General features: G+C 37.1%; 3 protein-coding genes across 9 annotated transcripts; 2 read left to right on the top strand and 1 right to left on the bottom strand.

Annotated features, from left to right (window-relative positions):
* Positions 1-1,155: 1,155 nt before the first annotated feature.
* On the bottom strand, positions 1,156-3,997 carry mrpl57 (mitochondrial ribosomal protein L57). Of its 3 annotated transcripts, none has more exons than XM_041789965.1 (2): positions 3,878-3,997; positions 1,156-1,735 (listed from the first exon to the last, which is right to left on the bottom strand). In XM_041789965.1, the coding sequence occupies exon 2, from the start codon at positions 1,718-1,720 to the stop codon at positions 1,409-1,411; it is 312 nt and encodes a 103-aa protein (XP_041645899.1). In that variant the 5' UTR covers positions 1,721-1,735; positions 3,878-3,997; the 3' UTR covers positions 1,156-1,408. The 3 variants fall into 3 exon arrangements, with proteins under 3 accessions (XP_041645899.1, XP_041645898.1, XP_041645900.1); XM_041789964.1 differs by having other exon boundaries at positions 3,783-3,932; XM_041789966.1 differs by having other exon boundaries at positions 3,788-3,899.
* On the top strand, positions 3,972-25,609 carry LOC121511323 (cytochrome P450 3A40-like). 5 transcript variants are annotated; one of them, XM_041789961.1, is made up of 14 exons: positions 3,972-4,030; positions 17,159-17,204; positions 17,304-17,397; positions 17,612-17,664; positions 18,801-18,900; positions 20,397-20,510; positions 20,621-20,706; positions 21,684-21,826; positions 21,927-22,051; positions 23,537-23,621; positions 23,981-24,141; positions 24,228-24,454; positions 24,941-25,103; positions 25,191-25,609. In XM_041789961.1, exons 3-14 carry the CDS (start codon positions 17,338-17,340, stop codon positions 25,263-25,265), a joined length of 1,392 nt encoding a protein of 463 aa, XP_041645895.1. In that variant the 5' UTR covers positions 3,972-4,030; positions 17,159-17,204; positions 17,304-17,337; the 3' UTR covers positions 25,266-25,609. The 5 variants fall into 5 exon arrangements, with proteins under 5 accessions (XP_041645895.1, XP_041645894.1, XP_041645897.1 ...); XM_041789960.1 differs by lacking the exon at positions 3,972-4,030 and adding an exon at positions 4,072-4,182; XM_041789963.1 differs by lacking the exon at positions 3,972-4,030 and adding an exon at positions 16,951-17,034.
* Positions 5,425-13,022, top strand: LOC121510767. Its single transcript, XM_041788987.1, has 10 exons — positions 5,425-5,522; positions 5,765-5,821; positions 6,070-6,205; positions 6,995-7,518; positions 9,714-9,783; positions 9,896-10,028; positions 10,535-10,716; positions 10,801-10,973; positions 11,831-12,045; positions 12,247-13,022. Exons 1-10 carry the CDS (start codon positions 5,425-5,427, stop codon positions 12,477-12,479), a joined length of 1,821 nt encoding a protein of 606 aa, XP_041644921.1. The 3' UTR covers positions 12,480-13,022.
* Positions 25,610-27,262: the final 1,653 nt, after the last annotated feature.

Below are 27,262 nucleotides of genomic sequence, written 5' to 3'. Positions count from 1 at the left end.
TATGCCGAAGAGAAGAACTGAATATTGTTACTTTTGCTCACCCAATTAAAATAATACAGGTAGATGAGATCTGGTGTCTTTTGAGAGAGCACACAATGGGTCATGCCTTAATATCACCCCCAATTATTTCTCTATTAGGCTTTTACATGAAATATTTTAATTTGTAATATATACCACATTATGATGCAACTTTAAGTAGATATAAAAGTTAATGCTAGAAATTATTGCGTGTTGTGAATGTAGTCAATAAATTCATGGAAGTTACAAAGTTTACTTATATGATCTAAGGATACAACTAAAAATAAAATCCTTTGAGCATAGCAGGTAATTAACAAGCGGAAAATGTTGATGTATGAAATGCTGATGGAAGATTTACACAGCTCCTTTGAAGGGCTGAGAACCAAGGATTCAAGGTTTGCTTTCTTTCAGTATATAAATATTTCCTAGCTTTAGATTACCAGCTTTGATCTGCCCTTATAAGGTAAGAAAAGAATCATAAGGACCGCCTTCCGGATACGCATTAGTGTCAGGATGATAAGAGCAATTAAAAAAATCGCAATAAATGTTATCATACTTCATCAATAGAGTATCTTGCACGTAAGGGTCAAAGTCCTGAACATGGCCCATATCTGTGTCTCCAGAGCTGCATATTCTTGATACACAAGATACTGTCAGAAACACTGAAACACAAGTCTTGTGCAAACACAAACACATGATAAAGGCTTTATCAGAAACACAAGGCTCCCTACCGTGGTAAATAAAATCTAATGAAACCATCAATGAAGTGAGATGATTTTTAAGAACCTTGAACTCTATAAATTCCTGCTTTTCCTAACTTCAAGAGTATTTGGCATTAAACAATCAGTCTTAATTTGTAGGTTATTTTATAAAACACAAAACTGAAAAATCACTAAATTGCATGCTGGTGTTTTAGTGAAATGCCCCCCCCCCCCAAAAAAAAAAAAAACCTGCAAAAATTATATAAATTTTGCCTGAAACTCCCAAGACAGATTTATAATTCCACCATTTCCTCTAGGAATAAGCCTTAGCAGTTCATATAATTAGAGATTTTCAAAGCAGTGGGGAGTCTGGATTTCTCTACATGAAAGTGTATTTTGTTAATGAACACTAAAGTAAGAGCCCATGGATCAAGTATTATGTTTAAAGCCTTTTTAATCCAAATAAGCAGTACTGAATGTAGAGCAGTTACAGTCCGGTTGCAGTATGGATTCAGTCTTTGATAAATTTAGTTTAAAGATCAGTTTTATGGAGTTACAGTGGTCTGTTTTGGACTTGGTTGACAACTTTTCCTTGCCTTGTCTTACATTTATAAACACAGTAAAACATTACAAATAGACATATTACAACATCTCTTTCGAAAGACAGTCTTTACATACTCCTGATCATGTTAACTTGACCATGTCTTGGTGGTTTTGAGATGACTCAAGTGATCAGCGATACTCTTGTGTTCAGGAAAATTAGCAAATTTCGCTTCCTTGATCTTGAGCCAGTTCTGGGCTCTGCGCTCTACCGCGTGACAGTACTCCTGCTCTGGGGTCATGTATGGCCGGCTGATCCAGTATTCGTTCTCAGCCTCACGCTCAAGATGCTTTAGCATGTTGCGTTTCATCTGCCACGTGATTGGTCGTGGACGCCTGTACTTCCCAATCCACTGCTTTCCAGGGATGCCTTTCCTTAGCAGAGTGAGGGTGAGGAACATGGTGGCAGGTTATTTCTGAAAAGAGAACAATCAAAGAGCTGTGAGCAATTAGAAAAAACTTATGATATAGATCAAGAACAATCAATGCAAAACCATACATCTCTCATATGAGATTATACGTCAGTTTGAATATAAACAATTGTGTGAGCGGACTACAGGGGCTTTGAAAAACCTTCATGCCATAAAGGCAATATTGCAAAATTACTAAAACCATTTAGGACACAATAAAATGAACTAACACCAATCATTGATCTTTCATTTGTATGGATGGCAGTTGTCATTACAAATTAAAAGAGTAAGATAAAAATGTGTAACCTTTGTGTTTACTTTTGAACTCTTCCTGGACTACTGTAAACCCTTTTCATACAGCAAACAAAGAACAATTTAACCTGTCTGCCAATCTGTGCGTCATACACATCTACACTCATTCTGCCCTGTTATGGAAGTTGTGTTTGGAGCTTTTCAGATAAGATGCACTGTAAAATGTAACCCAATGGAGCTTTAAAAAAACAGGAAACAACTGGTCCATCTCAGAGGCATGAGTCCCCTGTCAACCTTTGACAAAAGTGATGACTCGTGGATTGTTAACAATTTTACAACAGCATATGACTATGACATCAACAGCCATATCTAAGCAGGGTTACTAAGTTAAATGTCAAAACTCTAAAAGGAGGAGCTCTGTAAAGCACCCATGATTGAAAGTATCAGATTGCTATTGGGCTAATTTGACTTTACAATAATTTTCACACTTTAGATTCACTCTTATGCTGGGTAGGGATATTTTTATATTTGCAAGTACAATTACTATTTAAGTTCTTCATCTTATGCATTTTTAAACAAACAAGCAATAATTTTTTCTATATTATAATGAACAAAATATTTGGTTGATTAAACTAAGGATGAACAAGTTTGAAAAATATCATCTAACTAAAATTACACTGACTTATTACAAATCTGATATGAAATGATAAATTGAAGTGAATCATGATTTTGTCTCAGATAAATAAACAAGCAAAGTAGAATTTTTGGTAAATGATTGCAGAAAAATTTGACAAGTCAATAGTTGCATGATGTGAAGAGCACAAAATTTCTGCCTTGAAAACTGTATTAAAGTTGTGTTTTGACACATCTTGGGTTACAGAAATAATGAACCTTATGCAATATGAATATTGCAGTAGGACATATTGCAAAAATATCTAAAATTCAATTAACTACCCAGTCCTACAAAGTACCAAGAAACACAATCCTTATAAATCCTTGAGTCTTAGGTATGTTAATCAACCAAATGTGAAATTAAATTACAAGTTTACAACCTAAAGGTGCAGCGTGTGATATCTGTCCTAGTTGCATTTAGCGAAACAAACTTGGCAAAAATTTAACATATTATTTACACATAAGCCTATCTCATTTAGTGTTTGATAACCTGAATTAAATATGAAATAATTTTATTATCATTTGCATCCCACTGTGGTACAGTAGAAACGTGCTAAAAACCAAGGTGCAGTCCACGGAGGGGACTTTCCCTTTACATGAATAAAAGACTTATTCTAAGTAAACAGCATTAGAATTTATTAATTCAGGTGAGAGGCTTACTTATAAATATTATCTTACATTTGAACCAAGTTAGCTGTGCTAAATATTTCACACTGCACTTTAAAGATAAACTATGTTTTCTCTATTCTTCTGTTGCACACGAATTAAAATTTCATTTAATCAACATAATATTATTCACATAATTATAAAGTTAAGTATCACATTTCCATCTGCTATATCATCTAAAACAAAAATAACCATGATTCCCTTTGAGGAAAATATCCCATTTCATTAAAAAATCAAACAGTTTTTAACACAACCACTACATTTTAGCTTTTTAGCATAACTGCTGCAGACGTGAAGTCAAAATATGACCTCGATAATGTGACCATGCAAACGGCTAACTGATGTTAGCTTGCATACGTTAACCATGTTGACATCCACTTAGCCAGACAAGGGCAGATTAAATTCGGCACTATATACTATTAGGTAAAGACGTACATCTGTAAGCATGATACGTGTTCCTTACCCAACTTTATATCGCTGATATATGTGGTTAACTTTCCGAAAACAAGAGAAAACAGTTTGAAATCGAAGATCACCGAGAAAAATGTGGGCACCTACGATAGGTCATTCGTAGTATTTCCGGGTTCTCTACGGTGTCGGAAAGGCTCAAATTTGTCCTGTCACTGCGATTTTCTTTGCTTTCACAGATGCAGGGATTTTCTAGAGCTTCAATCAAGCATCGCTTTGATTAACTCATTGAGTGCCAGCCCTGTACGTATATATACGTCAATAGTATTCATTGAGTTAATATTACAGGAAACGGATGCTGAATTCAAACTCTGGCTTGATGCAGCTATTTACACCCAGCCGCATGTTGTGTCAATTTCACACTTCATGAATTGCAAAGTCATTTTAACATTCAGGTGTGTTCTGCCTTTCGCTGTAATGGACACTGAAACAACATATATTTAACCGGTCCAAGAATTTGGCCAAAAAATGTTTAACTGTTTCATATACTTGTGCTAAAGACGTATGCATTCAAAATAAACTGTGAAATCTAAAATGCTGTAAGGGGCAAGTTTGTTAGTCGAAAGTATGTCTACAGGTCAAGTCTACCAGAAGTATGGGAGGCCATTTAGGACAAAACACATAAAAAAATCTGCACACACTTACAGTGTACTCACACACACACTGACAATTGGCACATATGCACCGAAACAGGGAGAAACACATCAAAAATCTGGACACACACACACAGTTTACACACATTCACACTGATAATGGGTACATATGCACCGTAAATAAAGGCTAAACACATTAAAAAGCTGCATACACACTAAAACTATGCACACACAACCCCACGCACACACATACACGCTGAGTATTCACACACACTGACAATGGGTACATACACACTATGAAACATGTTCACACACTAAAAACCTGTACACACACGCACATTCAGTATTCACACGGACCACCTGTCACACAGGGGTAATAGCTTTCATGTCTGTGTAGAAACTTATACTATTGATCGTAAGGCGGTGTGTGTGTATTTGTGGGGGTGTGTGTTTGGGTGGGTATGTGTGTGTAAAATAAATTCAGTGCGCCCGGAAGCTCCGGTCAGTGTAACCGGAAGGCACCTGCTTGGAAATTGCTTGTTTACAGGAAGTCCGCCAATGGTTCAGCTACTTCCGATTTTGCTGCTTCAAAATAATTTTCTCTATATTATAAATTGTTTATAGGCTATGCTATAGAAACTTCATACTTGAGGGATAAGGACTTATTGTTCATTATTTTGCGTAAATGTACAATTTATAAGAACAAACCACCTCACTCGCTTGATAAATTAGTTTTACCATGTTTGAGTGTATTTTATTCTGAAAGCTAAGACAGGAAGTCATAGTATCTACCTCAGTGTTGGATGCGCACTCTCGATTTCGAACATGACAGAGCGGGAAGTTTAATGGAGAGCATTAATGGCCGGAGGTAGACAAACTGAGGAGGCTGTTGCTATTTTGAGGAGGCTACTGGGTTCACCAGACCTATTGAACTGTCTGGTAAACCAAGACGCCTCTGGAAGTACAAGCAGTAACGTTTCGGTAAACAATGAGAACAATGAGATGAACGTATTGTTTAGGCCAAACCAATGCCTAAATGTGAATATGAGGAGTGAACCGCTCCTTGGACCCGTTGCTGAACAGACCCCGCTCTTTCAAGCCAGGAGATTCAGCGGCTGGGGTAGGTCGAAGGGAAAGAGAAGGTGGGTAACACTAACCACATTAAGTATTATTTTCTGGCCATGAATGTAATAATTAAGTCAGACAACTGTCGGTATTTCCAGATCACGACCGCCATACCACCGCGAAACTCCTTTTTTTAAGGATGTGATACTCCTCTTCAGCCCCCGTGACAAAAAAGTCCCAAGGAAAAAAAAAAGGCGCTCTTACATGAAAAGGGCCACATAATAAGTGCGCTACAACTCGATAAAACATGGGACAACAGGACACTGCTGCTCAAACTGCGCGAGGCCTTTGATGGGAGGATCCCCTCTGACGTAAGGTGAGTCATTAATGGCAAGTTAGCATAGCCGAATTCCAGCTAGCTACATAGTCAGCTTAAACTAGAAAATGAATCAGCTAATCTACATCTGACTTGCTACTGCTGCCAGATGAGGCAGAAGCTTTCCTTTCATTTATTCTCCAACAGTTTTGTCTGTCATATAGACATTGTGTAGTCACTGGAGTTGTTTAACTGTTGTTAGGTGGACTTGTGGTGGCTCTAATGGTTGTACAAATATATATTTTCAGTTTGGAGATTCTTATGCCTTGTGGGAATAAACTGGTCCCACCCAGACTTGGCAAAGGCCAGCTGTTAGATGCTTCCATGGTGCACAAGATCTTCATAAGATCTCCAGTGTATGTGAGACCATCAGTGGCCCTTGAGGTGAGCAGCAGAGTACAAAACAGGAGAGCCTGAAATTTGTCATCTGCATTAATTATTTGCATAAAATCTGAGTTATGTGAAACTTCATTAAAATGAGTAAAGAAAACAACGATAAATCCAGTCAATTGCATTTAAATCTCGATAAAGCTATTAAGTTTTAAATTAAGCCCACTAGATGGCTCCCAGCAATATCCCCCATAATGCCAGCACAATGAATATTTTTTGTCTCATCAAGGAAGTTCAGTTCTTGGTTTTGAAGCATAATTGGTCAGTATTTGCAATATTGCAAGTTAGTAAAAATATATCCTCCGCCTTGGTTATAATTTTTCAATTGTGTGAGTATGTGCAGCAGACTTGGGTAGTAGTAACTGGATGTGTAGCAGTGGTGCTTGAAGATAAAGTCGAGTCTAATTTATTGATGTTTATTTCTTACTCACACAAATTGTCCCAAAGGGCAAAACCTTTAATGAATGGTATATTTTGGAATTGTGACTACATCCTACAGTAAGCCAGATATGCAAAATCACTGCTAGTAAGCAGAGACTTTGTGCCTATAGCCCAGTCACTACTGTCCAATATGTCAGCTCACACATGCAAATGACTATTAACTGTGTTGATCTTCCTTTGTGAGTTTGGTCTATATTGTAACATTTTCAATTAATTATTTTTAATGACAACTGAACATGTAATTACTTGAGGGCTGCAATAGCAACATCGCATCATAATCCCATTTTTAATGAGATTATCATCAAGGTCCATGCTGACCATTATTTAAACTTTTTTTGTCAGCCTGTGATACAAGAAGACTCTGATACAAGCACAGAAGAAGATGAGTGGGTGAAAGAGGAGGATGTATTTGTCCCAGCCACCGCAAATTCCCGGGTTTCAGACAGAAACCCACAGGGAGTCCAAACCCGCTCATCCCAGCCCTCCACAAGTGGCCAGATCCTCCGTCACTGGCCAGACCCTAGAGTTCAAGTTGATGTTTCAGCAACTGCTAATACCCAAGATTCAGGCAGCAACCCAGATGTGCAAACCCCCTCATCCCAGCCCTCAACAAGTGGCCAGATCCTCCATCACTGGCCAGACCCTAGAGTTCAAGTTGATGTTTCAGCAACTGCTAATACCCAAGATTCAGGCAGCAACCCAGAAGATGTGCAAACCCCCTCATCCCAGCCCTCCACAAGTGACCAGACCTTAAGACAGTGGCAAAATGATTATGGAACTTATGTGAATTTGATAAATGAGACAACAGATGATGAGGATGATGATGACCTGTACAATGCTATTATTGCCAGCATTAAGGAGAAGACGTAAGTTTTTGTTTTTTTTCCCTCTGGGCAGTAATGGTTAAATCATTTGGAGCAGACACATCTTTTCATATGTCAAGGCAGCTTAAGCTTTTAAAAGACATGCACAAATATATGGGTCAATGACGTGACACAATTTTTCTTGAGTTCCCATGGTTCAGTTAAAATCAAAAAGGTTAAAATTTGAAAATAACTTCAGAAATTACATGAATACATTCTCTTCTTTGTAGACCTAGTCTAACATTTCTGCATTTGATCAATTTTGAGTGACTTTTCAGGGATAATGGCAAAAATGTCTAAGTGGTGTAACCAAAAACTTGGTACCAAATTCTTTAACTTGTTCAAAAAGGTAAAATTCTCAATAAAACACATTATTAACTAATTGGGCATAATCCTACATTTGTCTTGTTTAACAATGAATAAAATAAATGGAACACCATTGTTCTGAATATTATGGCAAATTTGGGTAATTTTTGGACTATATAAATTTTCAACGCGGTGTAATCAACATTCAAGGAGCCATTTTGTTAATTTATGTAAGAAGATCAAGTGGCAGGAAATGATTTCACAAAGAAGGACCCCTGATTAACCTAACTGCTGCATGCAATGGTTAGCTCTCTTTGAAATCTTGATAAATAGAAAATTTTTAGGGGATGGTCAGCTGTGCTTAGGGTTACATCTCAAATGGTATAACCGTCGAAAACCATTTATAATTCAAAGTAACTGTAAAAATAAATATTTATTTTTAAAAATGAGTCTGGAATCTTCACATTAAGGCCATGTGCTTACATAATGCCTGTAAATTTGAATTTTAATTGAAATATCAAATGGTGTAATCAGTTACACCATTTCACATTGGCAAATAACACAATTTTTTGATGCCGATTAAAGATTTAAACTGAACTAAGTTACTTTGTGGAAATATTTTTAAGTGTTTAGCGTTATATTTCTTAGAAAAAGTGGTGATTTATCCACTACTTTATTATCAAATCCCTGGAAGGTTAGTGTAACATCATTGTTCTGCATGGCTTTATTACTTCTGCTTTAATATATATTAAATATAAAATTTATACATATTTGTATTCCATTCACTTCAACTTTAAGCTTCATATACAAGAATATTATTAATGTCATAAATGTAGCAGCAGTGGATGAACAATGACAATGTTGAATATGAACAGCAGCTTTAAAAAAATATGACACTCAAAAAACGTTAAATGTTTGTCAAAGATTTCAATTTAGATCTGTAAAACTACATTTATTAACTTTCTATTGTTTCATGATTATTGCAATATAATAGAGCCTCTTTTTACCCAATAGATGCCATTATCAAGCAAAGAAAAAGTGGCTCGACACAGAGAATGAGTCCATGCAGATCCTGTAGCAAGGGCCATTTATTAATTCTTAAATTAATTAATAAAAAACACCCAGTCTGTTGTTGGTGTTTTCTTTTGGTTGAAAATTATAAAAAGCACAAGTTCAATTGAACTTGCTGACTGTCATGCTTGAATTTTAGTGCCAGTTTCTTCTGTAAAAGCAACATGGTCAGGTGGTCTAACTGTTTTGTTGTCAATTTTGTAACCAGTATTTATCAAAAAAATATTATAATTTACAGAAAAATTCATGGGGAATAAGATGTAACCCTCTTTTGCCATGTACTAAAACATTTTTAACAGTTTATACATAATTTGTCAAAGGTTATTTAGGAAAAGCAAAGTGATTTTCAGTATTGGTCCTGCTCTAGATTGCAAAAACGCAGATAAATGAATTTTGAAATAATCCTTAAAAATGTATTTTCAAGTGATAAATTAAAATTGAGTCACTGTTTTTATAGGTACATCTGCATACGTTCTAGGTGGAAATAAATAAATATTATATTTATCCTTTAGTTGTGGTAACACCACTTGACATTTTCAGGGGAAATCCATCTTTTCTTTTGTAAAAAATGGTTCAAAAGCTGTTTGAAATTTCATGAAATGAACAGAAATACCTGATGCAAGCTTTTAAAACAATTTATTAAAACTTTTTTGAATTGCTCATCATGCAAACTCTTATTTGTCACTGACCCATATATGAAATAAACATTATCTAATGTTGAGCTAAATGAACATAAAGGCTACCAAATTAACTTTGTTGATGAACAACAAGTACTTTTTGTCTAATTAAAATAAATTTTCTGATGTCATTTTTATTTTTAGGCAGCCAAAAGAACAGGTCCCCATCAGTGAAATACTGGGTGAACTCGGTGACCAAATTGATAACACTCAAGTGTGCAAGTTCAACATCAATCGTTCTGCAGTCCTCGATGGGGCATTAAGGGGATTCAGACGGCTCTCCTACGACCCAAAAAAGAAGATGTCCATAAAGTTTTGGACGACAGGGAACCACAGAGGAGGCTGTAGACCTTGGTGGCCCTCGCAGAGAGTTTCTGCGTTTGTTGATAAAAGCATTGGCAGATTCAGACATTTTTAGTGGACCAGAGGGAAATCTCAACTTGGCTCTAAGTGCTTCTGGTTTGTGTACTGGCATTTTTTTCACGATACACAAAGGATGAATTAATTTATCTGTTTACTTTGTACAAAAAGCAGTTATTATGAAAAACACAATTTTCTCAAGTAAATAAAAACAAATATTAGGGAAACTTTTGAAGCTTTATGTAATATTGTTCATAAAGTTTGTGCTTGCATATTTGCATCATGGAAGAAAGGAACTAGGCACGTCTGTGAGTCCAGAATTGACAGTATGTTAGATATAGTAGCACATGCAGGGCCTACTCATGGGTTTTAACTTAGGCAAGTGCTTCTTGTGTAATTGTTTTTCAGTTTTTTTTTTTTTTTATTAAAACATCATGTCATCCCATCATAGTTAGTTATTTGCTGGTTTTGTCCCTGAAATTTCCCAGGATTACTAATGGAACTGGCCAGGGTGCCAGCCATGTAAATTTAATATGAGAAACTCTGCTGTTGTGACTCCATTCATCAGCATTTTATATTTTGCTTTGTCTTGTGAACCTTTTCAGCTGTGCGGGATGACAGATATTTCATCGCTGGCAGAGCAATAGCTGTCAGTCTGGTGCATGGAGGTCCTCCACCTTGTTTCCTCTCAAGAACGCTGTTTACCTGTTTAACAGAGGGACCTGATGCATGCTGTCCTGTGCTGGAGGACATCACAGACATTGACCTCTACAGTCAACTAAAAAAGGTTTGTTGCCCAATTTTATTATTTTATTTATATTATGCCTGGTCCCTGGGCTGCTTAAGATGTGCTCTCCCTTCTGTGAACCAGATCTCTGAAGCCAAAACACTGAAGGAGCTGCAGCAGTTTGCAGAACCACTCACTGATTACCTAGCCAATGCTGGCTGCTTGAGACCACTCACAAGCCTGGCTGACAAGGACAAACTAGTGGAAGATGTCCTCATGTTTCAAGTGGTCCAGCGTGTCCATGGTCCCCTGGAAAGGTACATACTGTCACAGGTTAAGTGTTGACTATACAGTACACATTCAACAGACTGCTAGAATTAATAGTTATTCGAGCAATATGTCTATTTATTGAATTTTGGGCTGTATCTGTTGATAATCTTAACCCTTTGGTACTGTTTAAAAAAAAACATCCTTTGGTCCTGTTTTGGCTGTTTTAAGCCACAACTTCAGCTGCTGTAAAAACATAACAGATAAATATTTTTTTCTTTTTTTTTTTTTCTCAATTCTCTCCATCAAGCTCAGCCCTGATCAAAAATAATGAATATTTGAAAAAATTATAGATTTTAACCCTTGAAATGCCAATTTCATAGGAGGAGTCACCAATTTGGGGAAAAAACACACAAAATGACCAATTTTTGATATAAAAATGATCAGAGGCTGGAGATTTTTTACATGCTATCACAGTCTTGGATATGTCAAAGATTAGTTCAAACATTGGCTTTGGTGCATTATTATATTTTGTGCGGCAGCAGATTTTGTTTTTTACTTCCTTTGGTTTTGTTTTGGCTGTTTCAAGCCACAACTTTAGCTGCTGTAAAAACATAACAGATACTTTTTATTTATTTTTTTTGCTCAATTCTCTTCATCAAGCTCAGCCCTGATCGAAAATAATATTCGAAAAAAAAAAAAATTTTTGAGTTTAAAAAGTTATTTGTGCATTATGTCTATATACTGAATTTTGGGCTGTATTCGTTGAAAATCTTAATGTAAATTAATTTTGCTCATGACTGATGTTCTCAATCTTCTCACAGTGAATATCCAACAAACATTTTGGCACTCAAAACAGTTCTGAATTCCTGACTATGTCACTTGTATATCTCAAATGATTGTGTAGGTTTTCTGATGGACTCAAAACACTTGGAGTCCTCCAGAAAATGAAACTTCATCCTGAAGCCTTTCGTCCAGTCATGTGCTACAGCCCTGGAACCCTGACTGCTGAAATTATGGAAGAGCTGTTTGACATAAGATGGTCAGAGGTGGGAAGTAACAACAGGGCAGATGAAAACAGGGTGGTAGCCTATTGGAGGGACTACTTGCAGGATGCTGAAGGTGAATAATAACTGCATTGGAATTGGTTCTAGCCTGATATAAATTCTCAGACAGTTTTTGAATTTGTGCTTAAACTTGACTGGAATTATGGGCATTATGAGATTTGAATTTATGTGTATCCAGCAGAAAATTGAGCCTTCTGTCCTTGTTTTGAATGTGGTTCCCTAAACTAATTTTATTTTCTTTTTATTTATCTGTCAGAGGAGGAAGGACCTGCAAAGCTGGGAGACATCTTGGCATTTGCAACAGGATGCCATGTGGCGCCCCCTATTGGTTTTTGTCCAGAACCATCGCTAGAATTCCAGAGAGGGAGATACCCAATAGCAAACACATGTATAAACTGTCTCAAAATACCTCTCCATAAGTCCTATGATGACTTCAAAAGAAACATGGACTTTGCAATCCAAAACACTCAGGGTTTTGGAATGGAGTAAAAATTCTTACCATTCATAGTGAGAAACTGTCTTGAGTTCTTGGTGTTCAAAATTATGTCATGCCACACACCTGTTTGGTTGTCATTTACAGGAGTATGACATTTCTGACATCAGTATTTGCACTTAAAAAGTATGTGTTGCATTTCTTGAAACAGTTTTAGTGTTAAAAGTTTTATTACATTAGGACTGAAATTCAAATGTGGTATCAGAACATGTCAACTGTTTCATTGTTACTTTGCATTTCATAGTATCTTGTGCTAATGTGAATTTATTTTTTTGGACAAAGTAAGTAAATATCTGGCAGTGGAATTTGCAGTTGCAGAGAACAGTAACAAGAAACAATTTGTAGTTGTAGAATGTATCTTATCTCAGAAAACAACATAAATTAATTCATTACGGTCATCTTCGTGAGCTTTGATTGATCATTAAAGTCTTACCTCTGAACAGTACTCACCTCTCTGGCTCTACAATTACAAATCACTTGCACCACATCTCAAAATGATTGCACAAATTTGAAATGAGTTTCTTAATTTGACATTTAGAATAAAATTTGTGCACCTGAAGAATTTGAGATTACTCTTGTATAATGTTTATGAGGAAAACTACAAATTCAGTTATACTCATTTAAATAATTTTGTGCAACTTCAAATTCCATTGTCAGTGATTTTTTGTTTTTCTTTAACAATGTATTCATTGTTGAGTCAGATAAAATCTTAGTAGAGACTGAAAGCCAACCCTTCACCTGTAGGCCACTACTGTTTATTTTCGAGGAAATTTACAAGTGTTACAAATAAATTAATGCCATGGTTACCATCCTCAGTGAATGGATTAATTGACTGGCTAATTTCCTCCATAGTGCTATCATTTACCTGAAAGCTATTTTCAGGAACCTCCACATTGTTGTTGAGCTGGAGCTCAGGTAAGGGTCTGTTGTTGTCAGTCACTGAAGCTTGATTTGTGGTAGACACACTCCTTACAGCTGTGCTGTTCTGTCCGACTTTGGTGATCATACCTTCATACCACAACTGTAAAGGTGTCCTGTGTCTCTCAGTTCGTAGTGCATGATGATTCCATTGGTCTCTGAATTCCCTGGCAGCCCTCTGGATCCGTGGTAAATAAATGTAGTGCAAACTAAACATGTGTACTTCAGACAACGAATCAAGTATATTTTCCTCCTGCATAAATGCAAATAGGTCAGAATAATAGTACGAAACCACACGATTAAGCTCAGCCCAAAGCCTTTCGATACGTTGATTGTGAACACTTCGACCTGTTATTATACTGCCTCTGTTCAGTCCTCTTTGTCTCAGCATGTATCGAGCCACCTCAGTGTTCTCTGTGCCTCGATCACATCTGACTCGTGATGGTAATCCAAAGTTTTGAACTCCGTCTTGGAATAAGGACGATACACTGGAAGCTTTGTTATTTGTAAGGCACTCAAGGTAAATGATTGTCCGACTATACCCATCCACGCAGCCATGGAACACCATCCTCCAGCTGATAAGCTTATGGTTTCCGTCAATATGCCTGTCAAAATAAAAGTGAGTTAGGATCTGCAGCCAACTTCTGTCAATTATAACGTCATACATTATTGTGTATTTACATGTTTTATCTTAATTGAAATACTTTGCAATTTTAAGGCACAAGTTTTCTAGATTTTATTAGGTATTTCATGGACGCCCACCTCTATTAGAACCTTGCACGACCTGATTATATTCTTAAAATTATGTTATAGTTACATGCTTATTTATACCATAATTTGTGATAAAGTGAGCAGCCCCCTTTTCCTACGAGCAATAAATTGTCAGCATCACTTAATCATTTTTAAAAGGAGACTTGTTGGGAATTAATCGAGACAACACTGCACACATTGCGTGACGTCACACAACAGTTTTTCTTTTTTACAAAAAAGATTCAAAGTCAATGGTCAAATAAGTCAACACTAAATTTAATTTGTCAGTATGTTGAACAGGTCTACCTTGCTATCCATTCATGTGATTGTCCCTAAATAAATACAAATTTGGAAGAACAAAATGATATGGAGGCGTTTTGCCTCATGTTAAAAGCGCCTCCCTGTGGTGTTCACAGGATAATGCACTGCCTTCGCTTAATGCATGAATGTCAGCTGTCTGCTACCAGCTAAAGCCAATGTCCTTGTCTTTTTTTTAATCAAAAATTACATGCATTATTTCAAAACTGATGCATTCCCAAAATAGATGAAAAGAAATGTGAAAATATGCCATTCGTGTGTTTCCCATGTGTTTTTCTTCCCACTAGTTTGATTAGTTTATCAAGCTGGTAACTCAGTTACTATGAAGTAACGTTGCTATGGTTATGTGATGTGATTAAACTTTAGCCGTGCTTCCTTGTGTTACAGGGCTTTAACACGCAGCTGTCAGCCAATCAGAAGAGAAAATTAATGAAGTCATGGTAAATTATAAACGTACGACAATAATATGTTTAGAATCATTACTCAATATGCTGCGTGGCCTATTAACATGAAGTACTTTTATACAGCAATTTAGTTGCCGGAGAAGGTCATTTCTAGGAACCCAGCTTATAGGCCGTATGTTCTGGAAGTGGGAGGGCAAAAATGGTAATATTAACGAATCTAATAAAAAGATATGCAAATCCGCTACTTTTTATATTTCAATAGGCATATGCCTATTATGAACAGTTGACAAAAACTGGACTGCAGCACTGTTGCAGCAACCGGGCATTGAAACCCAGCGAAAAACATTGTCCTGCACCAAACATGACTTTCTGTCAGACAAAACGTGGCGACTTACCATAACTCATTAGCCCCCCGAACATGGTAGACTCTTCGACGAATCGCATGACTGCGACGAAAGCATCGTCCGATCGGGTCGATGTGTCGGAGGACTTGGCGGACCCTCCAACGCTGCACACGTATCCCCCTGCAGCGGAGGCTGCCGCGGACATATGTTTCACCAGCATTGGGCGTGTTCGATAAAATATGTCTGATGATGGACATCAAACACTCATCAGACAGTGGTGTGTAATCTCGCGATGGAGCATTGAGATGTTGTCTGTGACGAAACAAGGTTCGTCGGTCTATCCCAAACAACAGAGACATTCCTTGCCAGTTCAGTCCTATATCCAAACAATGGTTTATCTGGTCCAGTGTCAGGCTGTACCGTGGCCGACCAGGAGCACCACTTCGAGTTGCCGGTGGAATAATAATTCCTTGTTGAAATGAAGTTTGCTGTAAAATAAGCAATAACTGTCTGTGGAGTGACTCTAACAGTTCAGCACACTCTCTTGACTCTGCGCTTTCAGCACGACGAACCACAGAAGTCATGGCACCAACAGTCCTGGTATGGCTCCACAGCTCGGTGAAGTGTCCGGCTACCGGGTTCTGTTGGATAGACTGGATGCAGTGCACAACGCGGACGAAGAAGTCACGTATTTCCTCAATATGAGTCATTGCACACGGCTGAAAAAATAAAAGTCCAAATGCAAGTACAATCAACTTCTGCGCCTCCATATCTTAAGGACTATACGATGTACAAATCGTTCCTAGCTTGGGGGGGAAAAAAATGAAATAGCAATAGTCTCCTCAGTTTGTCTACCTCCGGCCATTAATGCTCTCCATTAAACTTCCCGCTCTGTGCGCATCCAATACTGAGGTAGATACTATGACTTCCTGTCTTAGCTTTCAGAATAAAATACACTCAAACATGGTAAAACTAATTTATCAAGCGAGTGAGGTGGTTTGTTCTTATAAATTGTACATTTACGCAAAATAATGAACAATAAGTCCTTATCCCTCAAGTATGAAGTTTCTATAGCATAGCCTATAAACAATTTATAATATAGGGAAAATTATTTTGAAGCAGCAAAATCGGAAGTAGCTGAACCATTGGCGGACTTCCTGTAAACAAGCAGTTTCCAAGCAGGTGCCTTCCGGTTACACTGACCGGAGCTTCCGGGCGCACTGGATTTATTTTACACACACATACCCACCCAAACACACACCCCCACAAATACACACACACCGCCTTACGATCAATAGTATAAGTTTCTACACAGACATGAAAGCTATTACCCCTGTGTGACAGGTGGTCCGTGTGAATACTGAATGTGCGTGTGTGTACAGGTTTTTAGTGTGTGAACATGTTTCATAGTGTGTATGTACCCATTGTCAGTGTGTGTGAATACTCAGTGTGTGTGTGTTTGGGCATATGTGGTTGTGTGTGCATAGTTTTAGTGTGTATGCAGCTTTTTAATGTGTTTAGCCTTTATTTACGGTGCGTATGTACCCATTATCAGTGTGAATGTGTGTAAACTGTGTGTGTGTGTCCAGATTTTTGATGTGTTTCTTCCTGTTTCGGTGCATATGTGCCAATTGTCAGTGTGTGTGTGAGTACACTGTAAGTGTGTGTGCAGATTTTTTTATGTGTTTTGTCCTAAATGGCCTCCCATACAGAAGTCCTACCCAGATAGACACCGTAAACGTCATCCACTGGTCTCTGTTGTATTATAAAAAGTTCTATCGGAATAATCCAATAACTTCCTGGAGCTCCTATCTAAGGTCCGCCCGCTAAGGGCATTTAAGGTTGCTCGTTCACATCACAGTGCTTCGGTTTTCAAGGAACGTCATTTGAGTACAGTTTCTCTTGATCTAGCCACCATGTTTCTCTTTACTTTGTTTTCAGCGACCACCTGGACTTTGCTGGCACTGTTCCTCACTCTGTTAATACTGTGAGTAATAACTGTCGTTTTCATCATCACGTCTGTGGGTCTGTGGGGCACATTTGTTAGGCAACTAAATTAAAATCAAAACTTTTCCCCTTCGTGCAGGTATAGCATTTGGCCGTATGGATTATTCAAAAAAATGGGCGTACCTGGACCAAGGCCATTGCCCTTTGTTGGAACAATGCATTACTTTAGAAAGGTAGGCCTGTTAAAATTCGTTTACCAATTGTTGGGCAGTGTGACGAGAAGGCCTGATTGACTGTGATGTCAGTGATAGACATTTTTATTAAAGTACAACCATTTCATATGCCTGAAACTACTTGTGACGTTATGTTTAATCCATGTATAACTAAATCTGTTGGACTTCTGAGATTTTTCATCATTTTTAACACTCTTAATGAAATTTCTTGTAGGGCGTGATTGATTTTGACCGTGTCTGCCAAAACAAGTATGGTGATTTGTGGGGGTGAGTTAATTGTTCCTTTTCTAAGTCCAACAGGTGTCATGCCAAGGAGATAAAGCTGTTCACATTTTGAACAAGCATCAGTCATCATTTTAATAATACCATTAAAAATACAATGCAGTATTTCAGAGCCAACACAGTGTCTGTATCTTTCAGATTAATGAGCAGTGGTAGAGGCAGAAGCTAGGTTGTTAAAATCAAATTTACTCCTTAATTAAAAAAATGTGCCTTGTAACTATTTCCAGACTGCTCTTTTAGTCTTACCGTCAATCATTACTGTCAGCATTCTTGCTCTTTGAAACATATTCCAACAGGAAAAATTCATTAAGGGGGACATATTCTACCCTTTTAAGACAAGTTTATATTGTTCTCAGAGGTCCCCAAAACATGCCTGTGAGGTATATTGCTGAAACAACACTCCAGTATTGGATTTTTGCATGTCTAAAAATCCCCCTCCATTTCAGTCCTTCTCACAATGAGCCGTTTCTGTGGCTTTAAATGGTAATTAGCTCTCTGACTCCACCCCTCTCAGGAAATGGATGCAGCACCCATGATATTACTGACACTTTTTTTTTCTTGTGCCAAAGTTTAGACTGGGATTTGAACCATTAATCTCCCAGCCCATAGTCAGCAGGGTATCCCACTGAGCTATCCAGCATCTCAGCTGGTATCTGAGAGGAAGATGCATAGGCGAGGGTGAAACTTTCCTCCAAGTGGGGGAGGGCCAACCAAACCTATGGGCGGGTGCTTAGGCCCCTGGTGAGGTCACTAGATGTAAAATTTGAGAATGGTTTTTTCAGCACACATTTTCTGAAAGGTGGAGAAAGAGAGAGAATGGATTTTTCTGGTACTTGATGGGGATTGTGGACAGGCCGGGGACACATAGTTGTGTTAGAAAAGCCTGAAGAGGTGATTTTTGCATAATATGTCCCCTTTAATATTACTTCAAAATATTATCTTGACACGTCTCATCAAATATGACAAAATGACTTTATGAAATCATGACCTTTCTCATGACAGACATTCTACCACAGTGTAGATTTAGGTTTGCTTCATTAAATGTAGATTTAATTTTGTTTTTCGAGTTCATCTGGAGAAAAATTCTCGTGTTTAATAAATGTTGTTTTGTTTCTGTGCAGATTGTTTGATGGACGCACACCACTCTTAATGGTGTCAGACCCTGAGATTATCAAAACTGTGCTGGTGAAGGAGTGTTACTCAACGTTCACCAACCGCAGGGTAAGTCAATGCCCATTCTGAATATAGGAAACCGGAACATAATACTACAGCATTTCATCATCAGTGAGTCAGTGTTGCGCTTTGTATCTGTCAAAGTTACAGATTGTAGACAACTTTAGAAACTGACAACAATATGTATACCTTACATGTTTATTTCTGCTTCAGTATCCTGTTGCATATACAGATTTGTGGTTAAGAATTGACAAGGATGCACACGTATTTTCCAACCTTGTGAAACAGCTAGATTAGCCAGGTTCTGTATTACAGCTAGACAGGCTCTTTTCTGTGTTGCCACTGACCTGTAGCACACTTGAATTAGAGAAGTAAAACCTCTTTAAAACCTGCTGAAGTACACATGTTCACACTGGACTAATCATGCACAGTCATCTGGCAGAATGAATAAATTTCAGTCCAGGACATCACATAAACTACTAATAACTTTTTTTTCCCCCAATTTAATTAGTTCTTATGTTTGCACACATAATTATGAAGCACTTTGTGAGAGATGTTTCCAATTTCCTTACATACAACTTAAATATTTGTGTGTTGACCAGTGTGTTGATCTTTATGTCTATATATTACCATGTAGGAAATTAGTCCCTCACTGGGCCTGCAATCTCTTGGGGAGTGGCATTTTGAAGATGCATAAAAACTGTTGTTCAAATGCAATTTCAAAATTATCAGGAACTTCAGTGTAGGTTTAGTTTATGTAGCGTTTGATGATTTAGCACTGTGCAGACAAGATTAGATCTGAGAAATAGAAATGCTGAAGGACTCAAATTCCTCATAAATTTAGGCATTTATTGTAGCAAACTGTAGCAGTGCCTGGTACTGAATTTTTAGCAATATCCAATATGCAGATATTTCCAAATGTTTTATTACTGTAAAGAACACCAAGTCTCTTTTGTACCAGGATTGACACATTATTATGATGTGGTTGTTCTAGACAGAGTCTGAAATAAAACAAAAAACACATCTTCTCAAGTCCAAAATAATAAACCAGCTGTAATTCAGACCTAAAACCTTAGTCGTGAGAATACACTTTTAAAAGTCAAGGAATGAGGATGATAATGAAACAATCATGGAGGTAGATCCAATGATTACTGCAACCCCAGTAACGATGTATTTCATACATCCTGCTGTATGTATAGCCGATATATCGGCTGTAGATATTGTTCAAAATTTCATATCTGCTGGAGCGCAGATGGTCGAGTGGTTTAAGGCGCTACCCATGTACACGGGCGGCCCGTGTTCGAATCCGGCCTGTGGCCCTTTACCACATGTCTCTCCCCACTCTCTTCCCTGTTTCCGAGTCTATCCACTGTCCTTCCTCTATCAAATAAAGGCATGAAAAGGCCCAAAAGTAAATCTTAAAAAAAAAAAAAATTCATATCTGCTGAAAGAAATAATTAACTCTTGGAACTATTAACTGCTGATACCAATATCATGCTGACAATTTTGTGCATCCATAGTAAACTGCACTGTACTTTTTCTAGGATAATCCAGTGGCAGGACCTTTGGAAGATGCTATAACAGCAGTTAAAGACGAAAGGTGGAAAAGAATTCGGGGCACTTTATCACCATGCTTCACCAGTGGTAGACTGAAACAGGTCAGTGTCATATCCAAGTTCACTATCACTTCTGCCTCCTATAACACTGTGTTGTAACATCAGTGGTATCAGTTAATATGTCCAGTTCACTGACAATATCTGTTTTGCAGGTTTTTCCCATCGTTACTCGCTACGCAGATCGACTTGTTGAAAAGCTTGGAAAACAAAATTTGGATGAGCCTGTTGATGTCAAAGAGTATGTTGATCAATATTTTCTCTCTGTGTATTTGCTTATGGATAAGTATGTCATGTATGAATCTGTGCCAAACATCGCAGCATTTTTGTCTTGGGACACAGGCTGTAACATGCATTCAGCTCAAAGATAAATTCAGAAGATGCTTTAAACGGGGCAAACTACACAATAGGTACATTAAAAACACATACTAAGACTCAGTACCCATAAATGAATTGCCCTTTTGGGATCAATTAAGTTGTCCAAATCTAAACCTAAACAGTAACAACAAGTTTCGCAATGAAAACATAACCAAACCACTTTAAAATTGATTTGAATTTAGGTGAAATTAAAATAGTTAGGATTCAGATCGTTCTTTTTAGTTGAGATACTTTCATGTCTAAGACTATTTAATCTAAGTATCTGGAGAGCAGTCAAGCATTTCTTGACAAAGGTAAGATTTTTACCTTTTATTTTATAATAATAAAATTCTCTCACTGAAACTTTGTGGGTTCTTGGTTAATAAAAAGATTAGCAAAGCATTATTCTGAAAGCATGAAATAGTGGGGAGTCTTTTAGTTGTCTAAAGGATCTTAGTCTTCTTTTAGGCCCTGCTCCCCTGTTTTACACGCCTAATTTAAATTTGAGATGGTAAACTAATATAATGCTTACACGTTTTACTTCCAGAAACTGCCTGTTGATCTTGTATTAATTTATCATTTTTCACACACCGAGGACTGAGCTCCTGGAGAGACAACAAGCTGGCAAAGTTTTTCTATTTAATAGTGAATTTAAGACTTGAGTTTTATGATGATGTTGTCAGCTAATAAAATAACGGATGTGGGGAAAGTGAGATCTTCCAAATACAATATCAAGTATGACAATATCGTCTGCATACATCATAACCAAGAAATTTTAAACTATGAACTATGTGATTGAAAGTGATCTCAATTAATCTGTTATCTCATCGAAGAGCTCTTATTCTCCTTTTTCTTCTTCAGATTGATTGCACCTTACAGTTTGGACGTTATTACCAGTGTGTCTTTTGGTGTTGAGGCTGACGCCATAAACAACCCAGAGGACCCACTTATCGTTCATCTGAAAAAAGTTCTAAACTTCAATTTTGCGATAATAATTTTCATATGTAAGTACTTTTAGTTCAAAGAAGAGGTTGTTGGTTATTGGAGCATCTTGGTACTACTGTTATGCAAAGTTTTGTTAACAATCCTTTTGTCTTCTTTCAGTCATGTTTCCCTTTGGTGCCCATCTGTTGAAGCTCCTCAATATTGAGATGATGCCCAGACTCAGTGTGGATTATTTCTACAACATCATCAAGAGATTTAAAGACCAACATAAGTCAGAAAAATCTGTAAGTCTTTCTTACAATCTAAGTTTTAAAACTTGTTACTTGCATTACGTTTGTGGAAATGTGCTAATTTCATCTGTTGCTTAAAGTTATAAGATAGGACTTGTTAATGAGTCAGCCTTTAAGAAGTCTGAAGGTGGAATCATTTTTGTCATTATAGAGATTTAGAAACTTAATTTTCATTTATTTCATACCTAAAGTTGTCATTTAAGGAAAACTAGACATCAGGACCAAGGATTTGTTTCATATTGATGTTTGCAAAATGAGTTTTGGAGCTAAAAAAGCAGTGTGTTCTCTCCCAGTCAGCAAACAGCCTGTTCCCTAAGCCCATAGCTGTAGAAAGCAATGAATGAAGTCACACTAAAAAGACACACACAAAGACACAACTTCATACACAGACTGACATGATCACATGTCCACAGTAACATGTTCCAGTCTAAGGTATGCAAATATGGTTTGGGGGTGGTTAAATGAGATAATACAGTATTCTGAAACATAGTTGTTTTTCTCCTTTATGTCACAATGGGGAAAATGGGTCCATCTGTTGGAAAATGGTAAAAAATATAACTTTCAACAAAACACTAAGAAGAAAAATCTAGAGAATATTTGTGTGAATGATTTTATGTTTTGATGGCTCCAGGATAAAAAAAAATTTGAATCATAATGAAACTAAAACGGTGTCCATTTTAGCTTCAAGGGTAGATGTGTTACTATTTTTGTACACAATGTTTTATAGGCATTGGGTATAAATTTTAATGGAAATGTTCAAAATGCCCAAAATTTATTTAAGAACCAAATACCATACCAGAGGCCTAAAACTCTTAAAACTGTATTTATTTATGTATTTATTGTAGGGGACAGTGCACATTAATGAACATAGACATGTAAATTTGCCAGATTGTATTCATAGGCTGATTTCCATCTGTAGTCCCCAGTAGGTTGATTGTATACGACATATAAAAGTGTACATCAAGCATGTACATAGTGAAAAGAAAAAAATACATAGAATCAGAAAACACACAAGACCAAGCAACTTAAACAGTACATTATTATAGAAAATCCCACATATAACAATACAAAAGGTGGCTATATGACTTTGCTTTAATCACACCAATGACACTGGTCAATGATGAAATGACGTTGAAATTAAATTACAGTATGTGCCAAATTAGCTCAAAGGGTACCTGAAGGTTAAGTCAAACTATCCAAATAGTTACAAATACAAAGCAAGATGGAAAATATGAATGAAGGCTGGCATTCTAGCAGAGTCCTCACTCTGTTTGGTGCTTGGGCCTCTAAAAGTGCAGAAAAGTGGACATTTTCATCAAAGTTTTTGTGAAAAAATTTCATGACAAAACTTTTGTCCTGCTGTTATTTTATTTAAACTAACATCAAAAATGATCTTTTTTCAACTTTAGTGTCACTGTGCTTTGTTGTAAGGCTTAGTTTATGTTTTTAGTTAATGCTGACTGTTTTGTGCCTAACTAGTTTCAAGCAGACTTCCTGCAAGTGATGATTCAGAGCGAAATACCAGATTCAGAGACAAAAAATGAACAAGAGCAGCCAAGTAAAGGTATGCTTGCAACACTGAATTACAATGTATCTAATGATCTATGGAGCTTAAATAATAATTTTATATATCCTTTAGTCAGCTTACCTGTGTAGCATTTCAATATGAAGTGCCAAATGCTTTCCAGTTAAAATAATCATATTTGAGCATTTGTTCTCTTTTAATTCAAAATTATGTATTTGTTTTTATGGCACTGGCCACACTTACAATGTTTTTTGAATAATTGCTCATTTATAGAGCAAAAAGCCACTGAGTCATATAAAGTCACAAACTCATGCTTAAGTTCTCCCTGTGGTATAACTCAAGAGCTAATACATGTTTTTTTGTTGGTTATGAAACTAAACATCACATTTATTTCACAGGTTTGACTGAACATGAGATACTTTCCCAGGCCTTCCTCTTCATCTTTGGAGGATATGAGACCACCAGTGCCACTGTCAGCTATATCCTTTACAACCTGGCCACCAACCCTGATGTCTTGCAGACATTGCTGGGAGAAATTGATGCCAACCTGCCAAAAAATGTACAGTTATTGTTCACGTCATTGATGAACACCATTTAGATAGGTGACACAATGTTTATTTAGTGCTACTTTTCCTTTCCCCCCAGGCTCCTGTTTCATATGAGGCTCTGAATGATCTAGAGTACCTGGACCAGGTTATAAATGAGTCAATGCGCTTGATTCCCCCTGCACCTCGGCTTGAGAGAGTTTGTAAAAAAAACGTCCAGGTCCATGGACTCAACATCCCTGAAGGAACTCATGTTGCGATTCCTGTGCACCTTTTACACAAGGACCCACGCTTCTGGACGTCACCTGAGCAGTTCAGACCAGAGAGGTATGTGTACAAAAGATTTCCTTCATCACTTTCATAGACCTGCAGGAGAAAGAAAAAATTATCAAAACTAATAAAAACAAACATAGATAAAAAGTGTGAGACCAAAACAGTGAAATGATGCTGCTTGTGCAGCTTCAGATGAGTCATAGTTAGGTCAAAGCTGCTGTAACATAAAAATATGATAAGCGGTGTCAAATGTCAGTACAACTTCTCATTACTATGCTTTGCAGTTACTTTGTGGCAGCATTTACCATGTATGGTGTTGTGTTATTGTTTGTATGGGTTTTTATGACATGTTTCTCAGTCATATATGTGGTCTTGGGTTTATATGATATGATGTTGGGTTCACATGTCATACTATCAAAGCAATCACAAAACCCCTGCTTTATAAGGTGCTATAGAAATAAAGTTTGCTCTAACATAATTCTCTGCTCTCTCGGCTGTGGCTTCATCATCTTTAGAACATGTATGTGTGCATGTCTGCAGGTTCAGTAAAGACAATGGGGAGGAGATTAACCCGTATGCATACATGCCATTCGGACTCGGTCCTCGTAACTGCATTGGGATGCGTTACGCTATCCTCACCGTGAAGATGATCCTCGTCCGTCTCCTGCAGAGCTACACTTTGGAAACATTCAAAGACACTTTGGTAAGGGTTTATCAACATACACACTCAGATTGCCACTTTCACTTTGTCATCACCTCCCTCACATAAATGTTTTTTTTTCCCCTTTAGATGCCACTGGAGTTTAACTGGAAGTATCAGCCAGTGAAGCCAATAAAGCTCAGTTTTGTTCCCAGACAGCAGTAGTCCAGTAGAGAGCGTCTGATAAAAAGAGTAATACCTTTGAATTCCTCTTCAACGGGTACTCCTATAGTTAATAATACTTAAACTCAGACACATGGTATGGATTTTTTCTTGCTTTGTTTATGATAAAATTTGAGCTTTATTATCACCTTTGTTTGTTTAACTTTATTAAAGTTGTAATTTTCTTGTTTTTTTATGATACAACATTCTGATTCACTTAAAGCAGAGAATAATGCACATGGAGTGTCTTTTGTGCAGAAATGCTTGATTCAGATTCAGTAATAATGACTCGAATATCTGGAAAAAAATTTCAATAAATTGATCCAAGCAATATTTTTGCTTCACCACTCTATTGTTTGCCCTCTCTTTGCTTTTCTCTTTTTTCAATTTCCATCAACAAGAGAGACAGCATACACAGCAATTTCCCCGATGTTTAATCCCTCTGAATTTTTAGACAAATGTCTTTTGACCTATTAAGGGGTTACATTTTATAGTTCAGTCAACAATAATTGTACCCTGCAATGGCTGTTTCTTTATTATTGATTGATATTTGTCTCACTCTATTGGTTGACCATCTTCAGTTGAAAATAATAACAGGCTGTCACTTAAAAAAAATCACAGATGGCCAGTCAAAATCATCTGCACCACGCATACCAACATTTCCCATTTTCACAATTCTTTTATTTTAATTTTTCCAACCACAAGAAGTTCCTTTTACCCCGGTCAATTTCATGATATAATATTGGATATACCTGAGGTTCCTTATTTTCCGTCAAAATGAAAGCAGGTCTGCATACAACCAGGATGTTAATTTCCCCTTTGTTTAAGAGAGTAAAAACAGTTTAAAAAATAAAAACTTAAATTAGTTGTGACTGCCCTGAAAACATTTTTTCAACTGTTAGCTGCAATTTATGCAGGTGTCTGTAAATAGATATGATCTTCAGATTACTGCCTGTAGGAGCTGGTCTGTCATCAGTGAAGATTATCCACTTTAATGTCCACACAAAACATTTCCCTCCATAAACCAGAGCCTGCTGATACACCATGGGACAAAACAGCTTGAGTTCCAAATGTACAATAAACAGAAATCAGGAAACTTCTCAAAACAAAGATCCAGACAGGTGTACTTCTCAGAGATAAAGGCATGAAAGACTGAGGTTTCCATGTGTGCCTTTGCAATGTGACAAAATCTCATTTAAAATGAATGAAAGGTAGATTGCTGAGACACCCTATTACTATATTTGGAGGCCTGTCTGTATGTCTGTCTTGATTTTTTTTAGCCACACTGTTGCTCCAATTGTCCTTGATACCTCTCATAAGACTTCTTGGGAGTACTGGTTCAAAACTTGTGCCATGAAAATAAATCATAAATATGTACAGATTTCCATAAAATCCCAAAAGCATCATTCAGGGTTTTTAGCTGTTCCATTTACCCTAGAAGTCGTTTATTGGAGCTGGGAATGACGTCACACGCCAATAATGGCGTGGGAGAATTCTCTGGACATGTAGTATGGACAGAGACCCTCCGCCAGCCGCTCAATGTCCCTGCTACACGTGATCTCACAAGCTAGTCTTCTAACTGGTTTTAACTATAGGTTTTAACAGACGACATCACATCACCCTTATTTAAGCACCCCTACGCTGGCTCTCTGTGAGTTTTAGAATTGATTTTAAGATTTTACCTATCACTTTTAAAGCACTGAAAGGCCTGACACCGACTACTACTTAACAGAACTTTTAAAGACCCTGTAAAGTTAAAATAAATCTGTATTTAGGTTTGTTGTATATGTTATGAACCCCTAAATCAAATTTCAGTCAAATAAAACTTCTCTAAATTTAAAAAATTAAGCTTCAAAAACAAGAAAAATGAGGCAGTAAAATCTGCTCCAGGATGGTGTGGGCATTTCTGTTGAATGAGCCAAAGCCACGCTCACTCAGGAGAAATACGATCCTCTTAGATTTTAAAAATTTTACTGAATGGAGGACAGCACTCAAACCAT

The sequence above is a fragment of the Cheilinus undulatus genome, linkage group 6 (genome assembly GCF_018320785.1).
Source record: "Cheilinus undulatus linkage group 6, ASM1832078v1, whole genome shotgun sequence".
Lineage (NCBI taxonomy): Eukaryota > Metazoa > Chordata > Actinopteri > Labriformes > Labridae > Cheilinus > Cheilinus undulatus.
Note: the sequence above shows the minus strand (reverse complement) of the source record. Positions and strands in the feature narration are given on the sequence as shown.